This window comes from Crotalus tigris, unplaced genomic scaffold (genome assembly GCF_016545835.1).
Source record: "Crotalus tigris isolate CLP2741 ecotype Arizona unplaced genomic scaffold, ASM1654583v1 scf7180000024347.1601321, whole genome shotgun sequence".
Classification (NCBI taxonomy): Eukaryota; Metazoa; Chordata; class Lepidosauria; order Squamata; family Viperidae; genus Crotalus; species Crotalus tigris.
In genome coordinates this window covers 1,102,449-1,118,411 of record NW_024100516.1, presented here as the reverse complement: position 1 = coordinate 1,118,411, position 15,963 = coordinate 1,102,449, and the positions used below count along the sequence as shown (strand labels likewise).

Sequence of the window (15,963 nt, the reverse complement as noted above, 5' to 3'; positions counted from 1 at the left end):
CAATCTTGTTTTCCACTTCAATTATTATAGAAGCCTACCAGTAAATCACGGTCTTCTCATCTGTCTGCAGTCTAGAAGGAACGATGTACACATCAAATACACGATAAGCTCCCTTTACGTTCCTAGATTTAGTTGGGATTTTCTTTTGGATAGCGGTTTAAGTAATTTCCCAGAACTGGGCCTGCAACTTCCCCTTGTTCTGACTAACTGGGGATTAAAACACTGACAGGTGTTCTCGTAAGATGGAGCACGGATGAAATTTTTAAACCCTTGCCTGGCCTTTTTCTGTTCTTTTTTTTTTTTTTTGTAAAGGCTGGGAATTAAAAAGCAGAAGACAGCACTGTAAAATAAAGCTGATGTCAATGCTGCTAACATTGGATGTTTTTGCATTGACGACAGATGGAGATGCAGCCATTTTCTACGTTTTGTTTTTAGAGTTAGATGATGCTGGGGAGGGGGGGAATGTGCATGGGAGTCTAGCTAGACATAATAACACTGAACCTAGGGTGAGAACCAAGGTTGTTGAAATAAGAGATGATAAAGAATTGGAGAGCTGGTGTCATATGCCATCTATAAAGCATTTTATATACATTTGCTTTGTATGAGGCTGCTTTAGTAAGTTTAATGTTTACGTCCCAAGTCTTTTGCCAGTCTTCTAAATCTATAGAATATCCAAATATTTTAGCGAAAATGTTTAAAAATGTATTGAATAATTGTTGGAAATGTAAACAACCAGGCACCTACTATCATATCTGGTGGGTATGCCCTAGTGCAGTGGTTCTCAACCTTTTTAATGCCGCAACCCCAACCGGTTGTAAGTCGAGGACTACCCAACCGGTTGTAAGTCAAGGACTACCCAACAGGTCGTAAGTTGAGGACTACCCAACTGGTCGTAAGTCAAGGACTTTCCCTGCCCTGGAGCGCCACGCATGCGTGGTGCCGCCCCCTGCGCCGGCCGAGGCACAGCTGGCAAGTGGCAGAGACAGCGCAGGCAAACTACCAGCTGGGCCACCAGCTGGCCCAGCCCAAGGGAGGTAAGGCGCCCGCCGGGCCCCACGCACGCCAGCAACCCTCCCTGCGCCCGCCGGCCTCCCACCTCCCACCCCTGGCCCTCTTTTACTTACATTTTTAGTAGTTGCTCAGCAGGGAGGGGTGGAAGCTTCCAGATAGCTGGCCTTCGCTGCAGACAACTTGCAGCACCGTTTGCAGAATGGGACTTTTGGCGGGCTCAGCAGGGCAGAGACAGCCTGGACAATTCCTATTGGCTTTGGAAAGCCAATAGAATTAGACTCTATTCAAGAGAGTCTATTCTATTGGCTTTCAAAAGCCAATAGAATAAAAGGGAGTAGCACAGCTAAGGAAAAGGAAAAAAAAATGGCGGACTGCGTTGTTTGGCGACCCCCGTGAAATGGTCGTTCGACCCCAAATGGGGTCCCGACCCACAGGTTGAGAACCGCTGCCCTAGCAGAAAGAAATTTTGGGTTAAGATTCATATATGGCTGGAAAAGATGACTAAAATACAGATAGAATTTAAGCCAGAATTGTTTTTGTTGGGAATACTAGGACTTAGTTATGGAAAAGAGGATGAATACTAAATATTACATATATTGACAGCCACGAGAATAGCATTTGCCCAATTCTGGAAAAATGAAAAGGTACCATCTGGCTAGATTATAATTACAAAAATGTTGGAACGTGCAGAAATGGACAGATTAACCTTAGAGATTAAAGCAGTGTTTCTCAACCTTGACAATTTTAAGGCATGTGGACTTCAGCTCCCAGAATTCCACAGCCAGCATTGCTGGCTGTGGAATTCTGGGAGCTGAAGTCCACATGCCTTAAAATTGTCAAGGTTGAGAAACACTGGATTAAAGAGAAAGAAGACTCAGTTTATTTTAAAACATGGGAAAAAATGTATCAATGGTTAGCAATACAATCTAGCACAGTGTTTCTCAACCTTGACAATTTTAAGGCATGTGGACTCCAACTCCCAGAATTCCACAGCCAGCAATGCCTTAAAATTGTCAAGGTTGAGAAACACTGATTCTAGCGAGAAAGGATTGTGAAGTTTATTAGGATGAATAATATTTATTGACTAACTAATATTTTTATGATTGTTGTTATTCTTAGTGATTATAGTTATTTATCATTACATTAATTACTGCTATTTTTAATATTTGTATCCGGACGGCAGACTGCTTGCTAAAGCGTGGAATTATTGTTGGGGGTAACCCCATTCTTGTACCTACCCTTACCCTAATCCCACTCCCAAACCCTACCTAATGCCCATATCGATCCTACCCTTTTCTTATCCTAATAAATTGTTTATAAAAGAATTGGAGAGCTGGAGGGGAAGCCAGCACTTTAAACTAATTGGGAATTGTGCTTTGATACTATATGCTCAGGGCAGGGGAACTCATAACTTCCATTATGTTAGTGCCGATGCTATGCTACTCGAATAAAAGATTCTTTAAGGCAGGGCTTTTCAACCAGTAATACGGGTACCACCTGTGGTACATTGGCACCTGGCAGGTGTGATACGCGACCATCCTAGAAAAGGGGTAGAAGGGGAGGGGAATGAGCTGAACCAGTGGCAGCACCGCATAAGCCTGAGCGAAGAGATGGCTGCAGCTGCAGGGCTGTCAGGGGTCAGTGGAAGCGCCAGGTTCAGTGCCGCTTTCCAGCTGATCGGCGCTTCTTCGGGGCTGTCAGGGCTCAGTGGAAGTGCCAGGATCAGTGCCAGGCTCCAGCTGGAGCTCGGCGCTGATCCTGGTGCTTCTGCTGAGCCCTGAAGAAGCACCAATCAGCTGGAAAGCAGCACTGATCCTGGTGCTTCTGCTGAGCCCAGAAGAAACGCCGATCAGCTGGAATGTTGCAGCTTCTCCAGGGTCTTATGATTTACATTCAGATGCCTGGCAACTGATTCATATTTATGACGGTCACAGTGCCCCAGGGTCATGTGAAGTGACCAAAACCTGCTGCAACCACCCAGCAGACATGGGGGGGGGAAATAAAAACCAAACACCACCCCCATCCCCCCCCCCACAGCCAATCCTCAGCAGAAATGCTCACAACAATGAAAACCTCGGACAGGAGGAAGAGTACTGCCGGGCGGGCAGGCAGGGGTCTTGCTCGGCTGTGGCTTGGGGGGCACTTTTTTCAGTGCCATTGTAACTTTGAGCAGTCACTAAGCCAGTGGTTCTCAACCTTTCTAATGCCGTGACCCCATAATACAGTTCCCCATGTTGTGGTGACCCCCAAGTGGGTGTGGCCACCAATAAGAGGGAGTAGGACAGCTAGGGAAAAGGGAAAAAAATGGCGGACAGTGTGGTTTGGCGACCCCCGTGAAATGGTCGTTCGACCCCAAATGGGGTCCTGACCCACAGGTTGAGAACCACTGCACTAAGCGAACTGTTGTAAGTCGAGGACTACCTGCACTTTATCACTTTTTTCCTTTCCTTTTTTTTTTTTTTTGGGTCATCAAGTTTTTGACACTTTGCTAGGCGACTGGTGGTCCTCGGATGTTGCCATATCCTAAAAGTGGTACAATCGGTGAAAAGGTTGAAAAACCCTGGGCTACAACTCCCAGAATTTGCTCAGCTGTGGAACATCTTAAAGTTATGAAGATTGAGCTAGGGTGAAGTTTTAGCCATTCTCTTTCCTCCGAGATTTTAGTTTGTGTAATTTATCTCTGCATGAGTCTCTGTTCTTGAGTTGGCTCCTTCTGTCCCCTGGAACGAAAATATTTACCCTTCATGGCTCAGTGGAAAGCCTTAGCTAGATCAGGGCTTTTCAATCTTTTCACCCATTGTACCACTTTAGGATATGGCAACATCCAAGGACCACCAGTCGCCTAGCAAGGGGTCAAAAACTTGATGACCCCCCCCAAAGGAAAAAAAGCGATAAAGTACAGGTAGTCTTCGACTTACAACAGTCCGCTTAGTGACTTTATCACTTTTTCCCTTTTTTTTTTCATTTTTTTGGTCATCAAGTTTTTGACCCCTTGCTAGGCGACTGGTGGTCCTCGGATATTGCCATATCCTAAAAGTGGTACAGTGGGTGAAAAGGTTGAAAAACCCTGCTTTAAGGTACACAAGGCCTCGAAGTTCTTTGAAGAGTTATGACAGCTTTATTCTTTCCACCATATTTAGTATTTGTCTGGAGATGCCTGGTACCGGCAGCAGGCTTCCCGTGCCGTGAACCAAGCTATCGGAAGAGTCATCCGACATCGGCAAGATTACGGCGCCATTTTCCTCTGCGACCAAAGGTGTCCTTCCCTTCCAGGGGACTTTTGCTACCATTAACGCTAACTTATTTCTTCTCACCTACTACTGCTAATAATAAAGTTGGAAGGGACCCTGGAGGTCATCTAGTCCAACCCCCTGCTCAGGCAGGAAACCCTATACCAGGGGTAGGCAACCTTGGCTCTTTTTTGACTCGTGGACTTCAGCTCCCAGAATTCCTGAGCCGGCCCTGCTGAGGGGAAAGGGAGAGGTTTCCAAGCTGAGCCAGGCTGGCTCAGGAATTCTGGGAGTTGAAGTCCACGAGTCATGAGGGGGCCATAGTTCCCCCATGCTGGCTCAGGAATTCTGGGAGTTGAAGTCCACGAGTCATGAGGGGACCATAGTTCCCCCATGCTGGCTCAGGAATTCTGGGAGTTGAAGTCCACAAGTCATGAGGGGGCCATAGTTCCCCATGCTGGCTCAGGAATTCTGGGAGTTGAAGTCCACGAGTCATGAAGGGGCCATAGTTCCCCCATGCTGGCTCAGGAATTCTGGGAGTTGAAGTCCCGAGTGCATGAGAGTTGAAGACCATAGTTCCCCCATGCTGGCTCAGGAATTCTGGGAGTTGAAGTCCACCAGTCATGAGGGGGCCATAGTTCCCCCAGCTGGCTCAGGAATTCTGGGAGTTGAAGTCCACGAGTCATGAGGGGGCCATAGTTCCCCATGCTGGCCTAGTGAAGTCCACAAGTCATGAGGGGGCCATAGTTCCCCATGCTGGCTCAGGAATTCTGGGAGTTGAAGTCCACGAGTCATGAAGGGGCCATAGTTCCCCCATGCTGGCTCAGGAATTCTGGGAGTTGAAGTCCACGAGTCATGAGGGGGCCATAGTTCCCCATGCTGGCTCAGGAAATTCTGGGAGTTGAAGTCCACGAGTCATGAAGGGGCCATAGTTCCCCATGCTGGCTCAGGAATTCTGGGAGTTGAAGTCCACGAGTCATGAGGGGACCATAGTTCCCCATGCTGGCTCAGGAATTCTGGGAGTTGAAGTCCACAAGTCATGAGGGGCCATAGTTCCCCATGCTGGCTCAGGAATTCTGGGAGTTGAAGTCCACGAGTCATGAAGGGGCCATAGTTCCCCCATGCTGGCTCAGGAATTCTGGGAGTTGAAGGAGTCATGAGGGGGCCAGTCCCCATGCTGGAGGAATTCTGGGAGTTGAAGTGAGAAGGGGCCATAGGTCCCCCATGCTGGCTCAGGAATTCTGGGAGTTGAAGTCCACGAGTCATGAGGGGGCCATAGTTCCCCCATGCTGACTCAGGAATTCTGGGAGTTGAAGTCCATGAGTCATAAAAGAGCCTAGGTTGCCTACCCCTGCCCTATACCATTTCAGACAAACCACCTTTTTTTTTTTGATCTTCTGACAAGCAAATTCAGCGGGGAAGCCAGATCCCCTTAGCAACTTTAAATTAGTAACGGTGGTGGCGGTTCGCTTAACAGCTGTGATGAGAAAGGTCATAAAGTGGGGCAAAAGTCACTTAACAAACGTCTCGCTCAACAACTGAAATTCGGGGTGGTTGTGGTCGTAAGTTGAGGGCAACCTGTCATCTTTTTGTCAGGGCTGACTATAAATCTTCGATTCTCCACAGGTTCACGCGGACAGACATAAAAGCCAACTTGCCTTCCTGGGTCCGCCCTCACGTTAAAACGTACAAAAACTTTGGACATGCAATCAGGGACGTTTCTCAATTCTTCCGTACTCTCCAACAGTCTGTAAGTATAAAACAACAGCATGGGGGGGGGGGAGTCTCCAAATTATCTGAGCTGTTTTGACGAGGACGTCAGACATTGAAAGCATTTGCCCGCAGCCTTTTTTAGAATATTGATCCAGTTTCAGGTCAGCAGCTTTTGTTAGTTTAGGACAGTGGTGGCGAACCTATGACACATGTGCCCTCTCTGTGGGCACGCGCGCTGCCGCCGCCAGCAGCTCTTGTGCAGGTCCATTAGGCCACCACGGCGGCCCGAGGCGGGGCCAAGGTGCATCAAGTATGTGTGGGGAACAGGCTCCGTGCACGAGCCAACGGCAAGATCTGCGAGGCGGCCAAGATGACCAGCAGCGACCTGCTCTCCAACCGCAAGCAAAAACAGATGGGATGGAGTAGGTGCGTCCAGCGGTCTGCATCATGTGCCTCCCACCTCCCCTATTCCGCCTGCTGCTGGAGGGCTGGCCCGGTATTGGCAGCAGACTGAGGATCTCCAGAATGCACCAGTTGAGGGGCCAGCAGGCTATGGCTGCTGATGGACACCATTGCCCCCCCCCATGCACTTGCTGGCCTCTGTGTGCAGGGGCCAATGGTGTCAGGCAGTAGCTGCCCCTGCCTTGCCTTGCCTTGCCCTGCGGCACTGGCACCCCCACCCTGCCCCCTGCCTCACCCCGCAGGATGAGCCTCCTGCCCACCACCCCACCCAGCAGAGACCCCCTGGATCTCCCCCAACCCTGCCCGGTACCTACAGATGTTCCCCCCACGAGCAACATTGAGGTGGCCACGTCCACCGCAGCCACGCCCACCCAGTCTGCCGTGACCACCGCAGTCACGCCCACCGTGGGCCATGCCTCTCCCCCCCTCCCCCCGAGGGCACTACATGAGCCGAGGTGGCGCAGCAGTTAGAGTGCAGTACTGGAGGCCACTTTAGCTGACCGTGTTCAGCAGGTCAGCGGTTCAAATCTCACCGGCTCAAGGTTGACTCAGCCTTCCATCCTTCCGGGGTAGGTAAAACGAGGACCCAGATTGTTGGGGGCAATGTAAATATATACGTACATTGCTTACTGGTGTACACCGCTTAGAGAGTGCTTGCACTTAAAGCGGTATATAAGTCTCTCATAAATAAATAAATGCTGATCTGACCCTGGCACTTTGCGATAAATAAGTGGGGTTTGGGTTGCAGTTTGGGCACTCAGTCGCTAAAAGGTTCGCCATCGCTGGCTTAGGAAATTGACCTAATACCCTTTTAACAAAAGTGTTTGGATGCCTTCCAGTGTATCAGGGAGGAGTCAGAGGAGATTTTGGAATTAGAATTCAATAAAGGAGAATATTTGTAGCTCAGGATTGACATGAGGGGTCCTTGCTGCCCTCTGAGCTTGGTTGTTTCCTGGCAGACGTTTCATTAACCAACTAGGTAACCTCATCAGTGCTAGTCCACTGATGCTAGCCCTGAGGATGCTACCTAGTTTGGATAATGAAACACCTGCAAGGAAACAACCAAGCTCAGAGGGCACCAAGGACCCCACAGCTCTCCTCCTCCTCTTCCTCTCCACAAACCCCACTCTCTTCCAGCCCTGATGATGTCACCTAGTTTGGGTAATGAAATGTCTGCAAGAAAATAACCCCGCTCAGGGAGCACCGAGGACTCCTAATTGGTTGAAACTCTAAAATTATTTTGTTTGGTAATTGAAGACCAAAGGCCTTTGGACTAGTTGACAATAGAAAATATATTCAGACACTTTTAGATCACCCACTCCGATGCAAGGGGTCTCCCCTGAATTTTACACCCAAGCCTGTTAGGATAACAATTGGGTCCCACTTTGTAATCATTTGACTGACATGGTTCCGAAAGAAAGCAGATTTTCAAAGAATTTTGAGGCTTTTTCCTCTAAAAGAATCTTTTATTATTCTGCATAGCTTCGGCACTAACAAAGTTAAGCCAGAAACTGAATCCTCCCTCCCCCAAGCATCTGTAGCAAAGCATAACTCACTCCTTCATTTTACAGTCATCAATCACATTCTCCAATTAATGTGAAGCGGTGAGGTGCCCCTCCCGTTGCAGCTGAGCTGACCTTGGCCACACTGTGCCCAGACATTGTTATGGTTAACTTGCATACTTTCCCACCCCTTAAACTACTGCTATCTGCCTTAACTCTAGAAATGCTATACGGGCTAAATAAAACAGGTTTGCTTCTTCATATATGGCAAGCAAGAACATCCGATGTTAGCAGTCTTGACATTGATTTAACCAGGTGTTTCATCTGATTAGCTATCCCAAAAGGCAACTGGACTTTCTTGGTTTTTACCTTTGAAACCTACTTTGCTTCTTCAGCTCCTGAAAACAAAAACAAAAAAACAGGAAAGTCCAGTTGCCCTTTGGAAAAAAAGCACCTTTGGGACAACCATGAGCTGGATGATGGAGAATTTCCACAGACCATCTCGTCCAGGGGTGTCAAATTGCTGTCCCACGGGCCGCGTGGGTCATGCCGAAACCGCACCCACCCCATTGCCAGCAATGGGGAAAAAAAGGTCACACCCCTGATCAAGTCAGTTAAGTGAATTGGGGACTGAGTAAGATCCTCGGAGTGAATCAGGGCAGCTGATCTGTTTTCTAGTCGCTTGATAGCTTTGTTTCTAAAGAATTCTCTCAAGTGCTAATTTGGCAGAAGAGAACATACTTTTTCCTCGGAATAAATAAATAATTCTTAAGAACTGCACCAATTACGCAGTTGCTGCGCCAGTTTAAGAGCTGAAATTTCTTCTGATGGCAAATGGATGTTTCTTTTCAAGAACAGTTTGAATAGTCCCGCACATTTGTTTTATATATTTTATACGCTCACCCATCTCGCTGTTGACGCAAGCCTGGGCAACTTCATTACTTTCTCATGAGTTCACTGTCCTGCCTATTTAACTGTGTTTATGCCTGCCAGACTGGCCAAACAATGCAGGAATACAACGCTCAGTACAATGGGGAACCTTGTTGTTCTTGTTAGTTGTGAAGTCGTGTCCGACCCATTGCGACCCCATGGACAACGTTCCTCCAGGCCAGTGGTTCTCAACCTTTTTAATGCCGCGACCCCCAACCAGTCGTAAGTCGAGGATTACTCAACCGGTCGTAAGTCGAGGACTACTCAACTGGCGCAGCACCGTTTGCAGAATGGGACTTTTGCCGGGCTCGGCAGGGCAGAGACAGCCTGGACAATTCCTATTGGCTTTTGAAAGCCAATAGAATTAGACTCTATTCAAGAGAGTCTATTCTATTGGCTTTCAAAAGCCAATAGAATAAAAGGGAGTAGCACAGCTAAGGAAAAGGGGAGAAAAAATGTCAGACTGCGTTGTTTGGCGACCCCCGTGAAATGGTCGTCCGACCCCAAATGGGGTCCCGACCCACCGGTTGAGAACCACTGCTCCAGGCCTTCCTGTTCTCCACCATCTTCTGGAGTCCATTGAAGCTCACGCCTCCTGCTTCAGGGACTCCATCCAGCCCCCTCCTTCTCTGTCGTCCCCTTCTTCTCTTGCCCTCCATCTCTCCCATCATCAGACTCTTCTCCAGGGAGTCCTTCTTTCTCATTAGGTGGCCAAAGGACTTGAGTTTCAACTTCAGGATCTGGCCTTCTAAAAAAAATCCTCTAGTTAATGGAAGATGGCCATGATCACTCCAAGAAGATTAACCTGCTTCCACAGTTGAAATTCTGAAATTTCAACTTGGAATGCTGCATCCAGTCTTGGTCACCGCATTATAAAAAAGATGCTGAGACTTTGGGGGAATTGCAGAGAAGAGCAACCAGGATGATTAAAGGCCTGGAGACTAAAACACATGAAGAACAGTTGCAGGAATTGGGTATGACCAATCTAAAGAAAAGGAGGACCAGGGGTGGCATGATAGCGGTATTGCAGTATTTGAGAGGCTGCCACAAGAAAGAGGGGGTCAAATTATTCTCCAGAGCACCAGAAGGCAGGACAAGAAACAATGGATGGAAACTCATCTAGGAGAGAAGCAACCTGGAACTAAGGAGAAGCTTCGTAACAGTGAGGATAATTAACCAGTGGAACAGCTTGCCTCCAGAAGTTGTGGGTGCTCCATCACTGGAGGTTTTTGAGAAGAGAATGGACAGCCATTTAGCATCTCCTGCTTGAGCAGAAGGTTGGACTAGAAGACCTCCAAGATCCCTTCTAACTCTTCTGTAACTATGTAACTAAACTTAATTGCAAGATATCAGATCATTACGTTTTATAAAGGAGAGATTCCTATTTACTGCCCAGATACAGTGTGCGCGCATGCGTGTATACATGCCAATTCTAATGCCAAAGCATCTCAAAGCAGTTCCCAAGAGAATATTTTAAAATGCATGACAATTGATGGATTAAAATAATATCTGAAAACAGTCGATTGAAACAAGCACGTCACCATTTGTAAGCTGCCCAGAATCTCCTTATTGGTGAGATGGGTGGCATATAAATGTAATAACTACATAAAATGAATAAAATATTTATTTTTCTTTCTTTTTTAAAAAAAATTTTTTTTATTGAATAACATAAATTAAAAACATTGAACATGGTAAATCAGATTTGACATACATCACAGTTCATATTCACAATTAACTACTAATATAAGACAAAAAACCTTTACAATAACATCACTCTAGTCTCAATCTTGACTTATCTCATTACAATGACTTCCATATTTTTCCTCCCATCATCTATAAAATTTATACCAAATTTGGTAAAAGTCCGTTTCATCCTGATTTTTGAGTCTCTTAGTTAACCTATCTAATTCTGCGCAGTGCATAATTTTATGAATTAAAATTTTCTCACTAGGTAAAGCCGTAGCTTTACCTGTAGAATCTCCTTATTGGTGAGATGGGTGGCATATAAATGTAATAACTACATAAAATAAATAAAAACATTTATTTTTCTAATATGCATATCAGGAATGCCTGAGTGAACTTTCTTTTTTTTTTTTAAAAAAAAAAAAAGATTTTATTGAATTTTATAGGGTTAGGGATAAAATAGGGTCAGGGTTGGGGTTTAGGGTGGGGTTGGGATCAGGATTAGGGTTAAGACAGGGTTGGGGTCAACATTGGGGTTATCCCCCAGTAATATTTTCAATATTTAGCAAGCAAGACTATTGTCTGGGTACATATGTTTAGCTAACAATAGTTAATATAGTAATAGATAATTGTAGTAAGTATAATAAACAGTAATCATAAACAGTATTAATTACTCAAGGTATAACATTCTTCTTACTAGTATGTATTCAAGATAACATATCACATTCATTTCTCACTAGTTTATTTTCCTAACCATTGGTAGACATTACTCCATGTTCTAAAGTAAACTGAATCTTCTTTCTCTTTAATCTCTAAAGTCAATCTATCCATTTCTGCACATTCTAAGATTTTCTTAATTGAAACCTCTTCAGTTGGTAAGTTTTCATTTTTCCAATATTGGGCACTGAGTGAATTTTCTAATCAGACATTAAAAGAAGTGACAAGAGAAGACTGTTATATTTGAAGGGGGAGCATCCCTGTATAGTCCTACTATATAAAAGGCCACTCAATGGCCTTGAGCAGCTGTATTCAACAATACAGTATTTGATAACAGAAAGATGTATGAGGTGTCCTTGGTACTCTCTGACCTGGGTTGTTTTCTTGCAGACTTTTCATTACCAAACTAACATCATCAGTGCTAGAAGGGAATGGGGTTTGCGGAGAATGGTGGGGTCTTGGTGCTCTCTGAGCTGGGTTGTTTTCTTGCAAACATTTCACTAACCCAAATTAGGCAATATCTCAATGCCAGAAATACCTTTGTTTCTAAAAAGTATGTCAAAATATTCATTTATAATGAACTCCTAGTGGACAATCACTTAAATATGAGCCAGCTATGTGCTGCAGCTGCCAAAAGAGCCAACACAGTGCTAGGCTGCATTAACAAAGGGATAGACTCAAGATCAAGTGAAGTGTTAATACCACTTTACAATGCTTTGGTAAGGCCACACTGGGAATCCTGCATCCAGTTTTGGTCACCACGATGTAAAAAAGATGTTGAGACTCTAGAAAGAGTGCAGAGAAGAGCAACAAAGATGATCAGGGGAATGGAGGCTAAAACGTATAAGGAACAGTTGCTTTAATTGGGTCTGTCTGGTTTAAGGAAGAGAAGGACGAGGGGGGACATGATAGCAATCTTCCAATATCTCAGGGGCTGCCACATAGAAGAGGGAGTCAAGCTATTCTCCAAAGCCTCTGAAGACAAAGACAAGAAGCAATGGGTGGAAACTAATCAAGGAGAGAAGCAACCTAGAACTAAGGAGAAACCTCCTGACAGTGAGAACAATTAACCAGTGGAACCACCTGCCTCCAGAAGCAGTGAATGCTCCCATCACTGGAGGTTTTTAAGAAGACACTGGACAGCCATTTGTCCGAAATGGTGTAGGGTTTCCTGCCTGAGCAGGGGTTGGACTAGATGACCTCCAAGGTCCCTTCCAACATTATTATTATTATTATATTTATTTATCACATTTATATGGTATCCACCTCACTCTGCAGTGACTCAGAGCAGCCTCCCATTTAAAAAAAAATCAAAAATATAAACAGCTTTAGGTACAAAAATAACAAACCAGAGACAAAAACGATGCAACGATGGCATCTTCTGTATTAGAACATGCAGACTGTAGATTTCTGGATTGCCCCCCTTTTTAGAGATTTTCAAGACTCCTGCCTCATTTCCAACAATTTCAGCAACCCCTCTGAATGCAGAGGACAGAAAATGCTGGCTAGCTAATATCTGATATAAAACGACCCATCTGGCTTTGCTCTTTCCTGTTACTGCTCTTACCTCCCCCCCCCCCAAAGTTGCGACTACAAGTAGTCCTTGATTTACAACCACAGTTGACCCCAGAACTCCTGTTCCTAAGTGAAACATTTGTTCAGCGAGTTTCCCCACATTTTTACAACCATTTCTTGCCCCAGTTGTTAAGTGAATCTGGCTTCCCCCTTGATATTGCTTATCGAAAGATGATCACGTCACCTTGGGACACAGCGACGGTCATAAGCATGAAACAGTTGCCAAGCATGTTGATGACATGACCATGGGGATGCGGCAACGGTCGCAAGAGTGAAAAACGTTCGTAAGTCACTTTTTTCCCCACTGCCTTTGTAACTTGGAAGGGTCACTAAATGGACTGTTGTAAGTCAAGGACGGCCTATATTGGCCGTTTGAAAATCGTCTCCCTGTAACGTGATGTTTCTCATTTCTGTACAGATGCCAGGGGCGCCCCCTCCTCGCCATCTTTCTTCTTCAATCACTGCAGGAGAAAATGAATCTCCCTCTGCATCTTTTGTTCCGTGCAAGCAATTCCCTACTGGGACCAAAGCCAGCGTGTTGGAAGACCACGTTCCTAGTCTGAAAAGGAAGCGGATCGGTCAGTATAACCCTCTCTTTAACATGTACAGGTGTCCTCAACTTACAACAGTTCATTTAATGACCGTTCAAAGTTAACAACAGCATTGAAAAAAGTAATAGTAATCATCATCATCATCATAATACCAATAGTAATAGGCACCTTGGGTGCAATTCGAAAACAACTGGAGCATCACTTGAACACCATCATCGGCATTGACAAATTCGCCATTAGTCAATTGCAAAAGGCGGCCTTGCTAGGAACTTCCATCCTGCAACGAGATCTGTGATACCATCAAACATCCACATCTGCCTATCCCAGGTACTTGGGAAGGACTTTATAGGTAGACAAAAATGCCAAATCCAATCTGAACATCTGGCTGACTGCAATGATTGATGATGATGATGATGATGATTTTGGAAGGGACCTTGGAGATCATCTAGTCCAACCCCCTGCCCAGGCAGGAAAGCCTATACCATTTCGGACAAATGGCTGTCCAGTCTCTTCTTAAAAATCTCCAGTGTTGAAGCAGCCACCGCTTCTGGAGGCAGGTTGTTCCACTGGTTAATTGTTCTCACTGTCAGGAAGTTTCTCCTTAGTTCTAGGTTGCTTCTCTCTTTGGTTAGCTTCTGTCCGTTGCTTCTTGTCCTGCCTTCAGGTGCTTTGGAGACTGGTTTATTCCATTTTGCCACCTCCGGTTCTTGTCAATGTCTCTTCCCTCCCGCTGTTTGCCTTCTCATTCCCAGGCCCACATGTTACTACCCCAAATTCCTCCCCACCCCATTGCAATTTATGGCAGGATGCCAGCAAAGCGCAGAAGCTGGAGATGGCAGACCTGACACTCTGGCAATAGGACAATTTCTGCTCCATCTCTCCACCAGGATTGATTCCATGGTCCAAAGTGGAGATGCAGCAGAATGTCTAGTAGGCAGAGGTTGTCTGAAAGAAGGCCAAGCTACAGGATAGCAGAAGACATGGAAGGACAAGGGGGGGACATGATAGCAGCGTTCCAATCTCTCAGGGGCTGCCCCAAAGAAGAGGGAGTCAAGCTATTCTCCAAAGTGCCTGAAAGCAGGACAAGAAGCAACGGGTGGAAACTAATCAAGGAGAGAAGCAATCTAGAACTAAGGAGAAACTTCCTGACAGTGAGAACAATTAACCAGTGGAACAATCTGCCTCCAGAAGCGGTGAATGCTCCAACACTGGAAGCTTTTAAGAAGAGACTGGACAGCCATTTGTCCGAAATGGTATAGGGTTTCCTGCCTGAGCAGGGGGTTGGACTAGATGACCTCCAAGGTCCCTTCCAACCTTATTATTATTATTAACAACCTGCCTCCAGAAGCAGTGAATACTCCAACACTGGAACTTTTTAAGAAGAGACTGGACAGCCATTTGTCTGAAATGGTATAGGGTTTCCTGCCTGAGCAGGGGGTTGGACTAGATGACCTCCAAGGTCCCTTCCAAATTTATTATTAATAATATTAATATTATTATGTGGAAGGCCACCTTCTTTGCAAGTAGCACCTCTAGTCTTACCTAAGCCTTTCATATTTATTTTTTTTTATTTTCTCCTGCCATGCTACAGTAGAAATTCATTGGGCCATTCTTCCCAGAGATCAGCCAATCTCATAGGTGTAAGGTAACTTTTCCAGCAAAAAAAAGGTCCCAGAATAATTCCTGTCATCTCCAACAGAAGGATCCTGGATGATGCTAAAGAACTTAATTTCTCTACCCCAGAGAAAACCCAGGACATAACCAGGGGGTCCTCCTGGATTCACGGCTCCTGCTTGAAGATCAGGAGGCAGTCGTGGCTAGGAGGACCTTTGCTCAACTTCCTGTTGGGTGCCAGCTACACCCTTTCCTGGATAGGGAGGCTCTCCGCTTGGCCATTCCCACCCTGGTCATTTCCCATCTGAACTACTCCAATGCACTCTACATGGAGCTACCCTTGAAAAGTGTACAGAAGCTTTAAGTGGCACAGTGTGGCCGCATGAGCAATCTTGAATGCCCCAAAGATGGCGCGTATGACATCACTGCTGCGCAAGCTGCACTGGGTGCTGGTTTGCTTCTGGCTCCAATTCAGTGTGTTGATTATGACCCTTAAAGCTCAACCTGCCATGGGGCTAGGTTACCTGCAGCACCATGCTCCCCCTATCACAATTGCCTGTTCTACCCAGTCAGGTAGGAAGGGTGTGTTACAGATCCCGTCAGCTAAAGAATTCCAACTGGTGGGATCCACCCACTCTGGACCTTTCATAAATGCCACACTTGTTTGAGGCCCGCAGAGGAGCATAGTGGCATGAGATTTATTAGTATTGTATATTAACCCTCCCCCCTCCTTTTTTAACTTTGAATTTTAATTATTGTGTTCTTCTTTTATTTGCCTTCTAATATATACAGTTTTTAATGTTTCAACTGTACACTGGCCAAATTTGCTCTTGTGAGTGAGATGGACTGTTTCAAAATTTGATATATGAAATAAACAAGACGGTAAATAGATGCCTGGAGCCAGCAGATGGGGTTCCAGGTGGTGGATGCCATTGTGGAGTCATTACTGTTGGCTGAGAATGTAAGAGAAAGTCA

General features: G+C 45.7%; 1 protein-coding gene across 3 annotated transcripts in view; it reads left to right on the top strand.

Moving 5' to 3' along the window:
* RTEL1 (regulator of telomere elongation helicase 1) overlaps positions 1-15,963 on the top strand; it is a 156,453-nt gene that overhangs the window by 90,226 nt on the left and 50,264 nt on the right. For all 3 annotated transcript variants that reach the window (XM_039326933.1, XM_039326932.1, XM_039326931.1), the window contains 3 exons: positions 4,152-4,267; positions 5,868-5,991; positions 13,242-13,401. In XM_039326933.1, the coding sequence (XP_039182867.1) occupies positions 4,152-4,267; positions 5,868-5,991; positions 13,242-13,401 (400 nt within the window). The remainder of the gene's footprint in view (positions 1-4,151; positions 4,268-5,867; positions 5,992-13,241; positions 13,402-15,963) is intronic.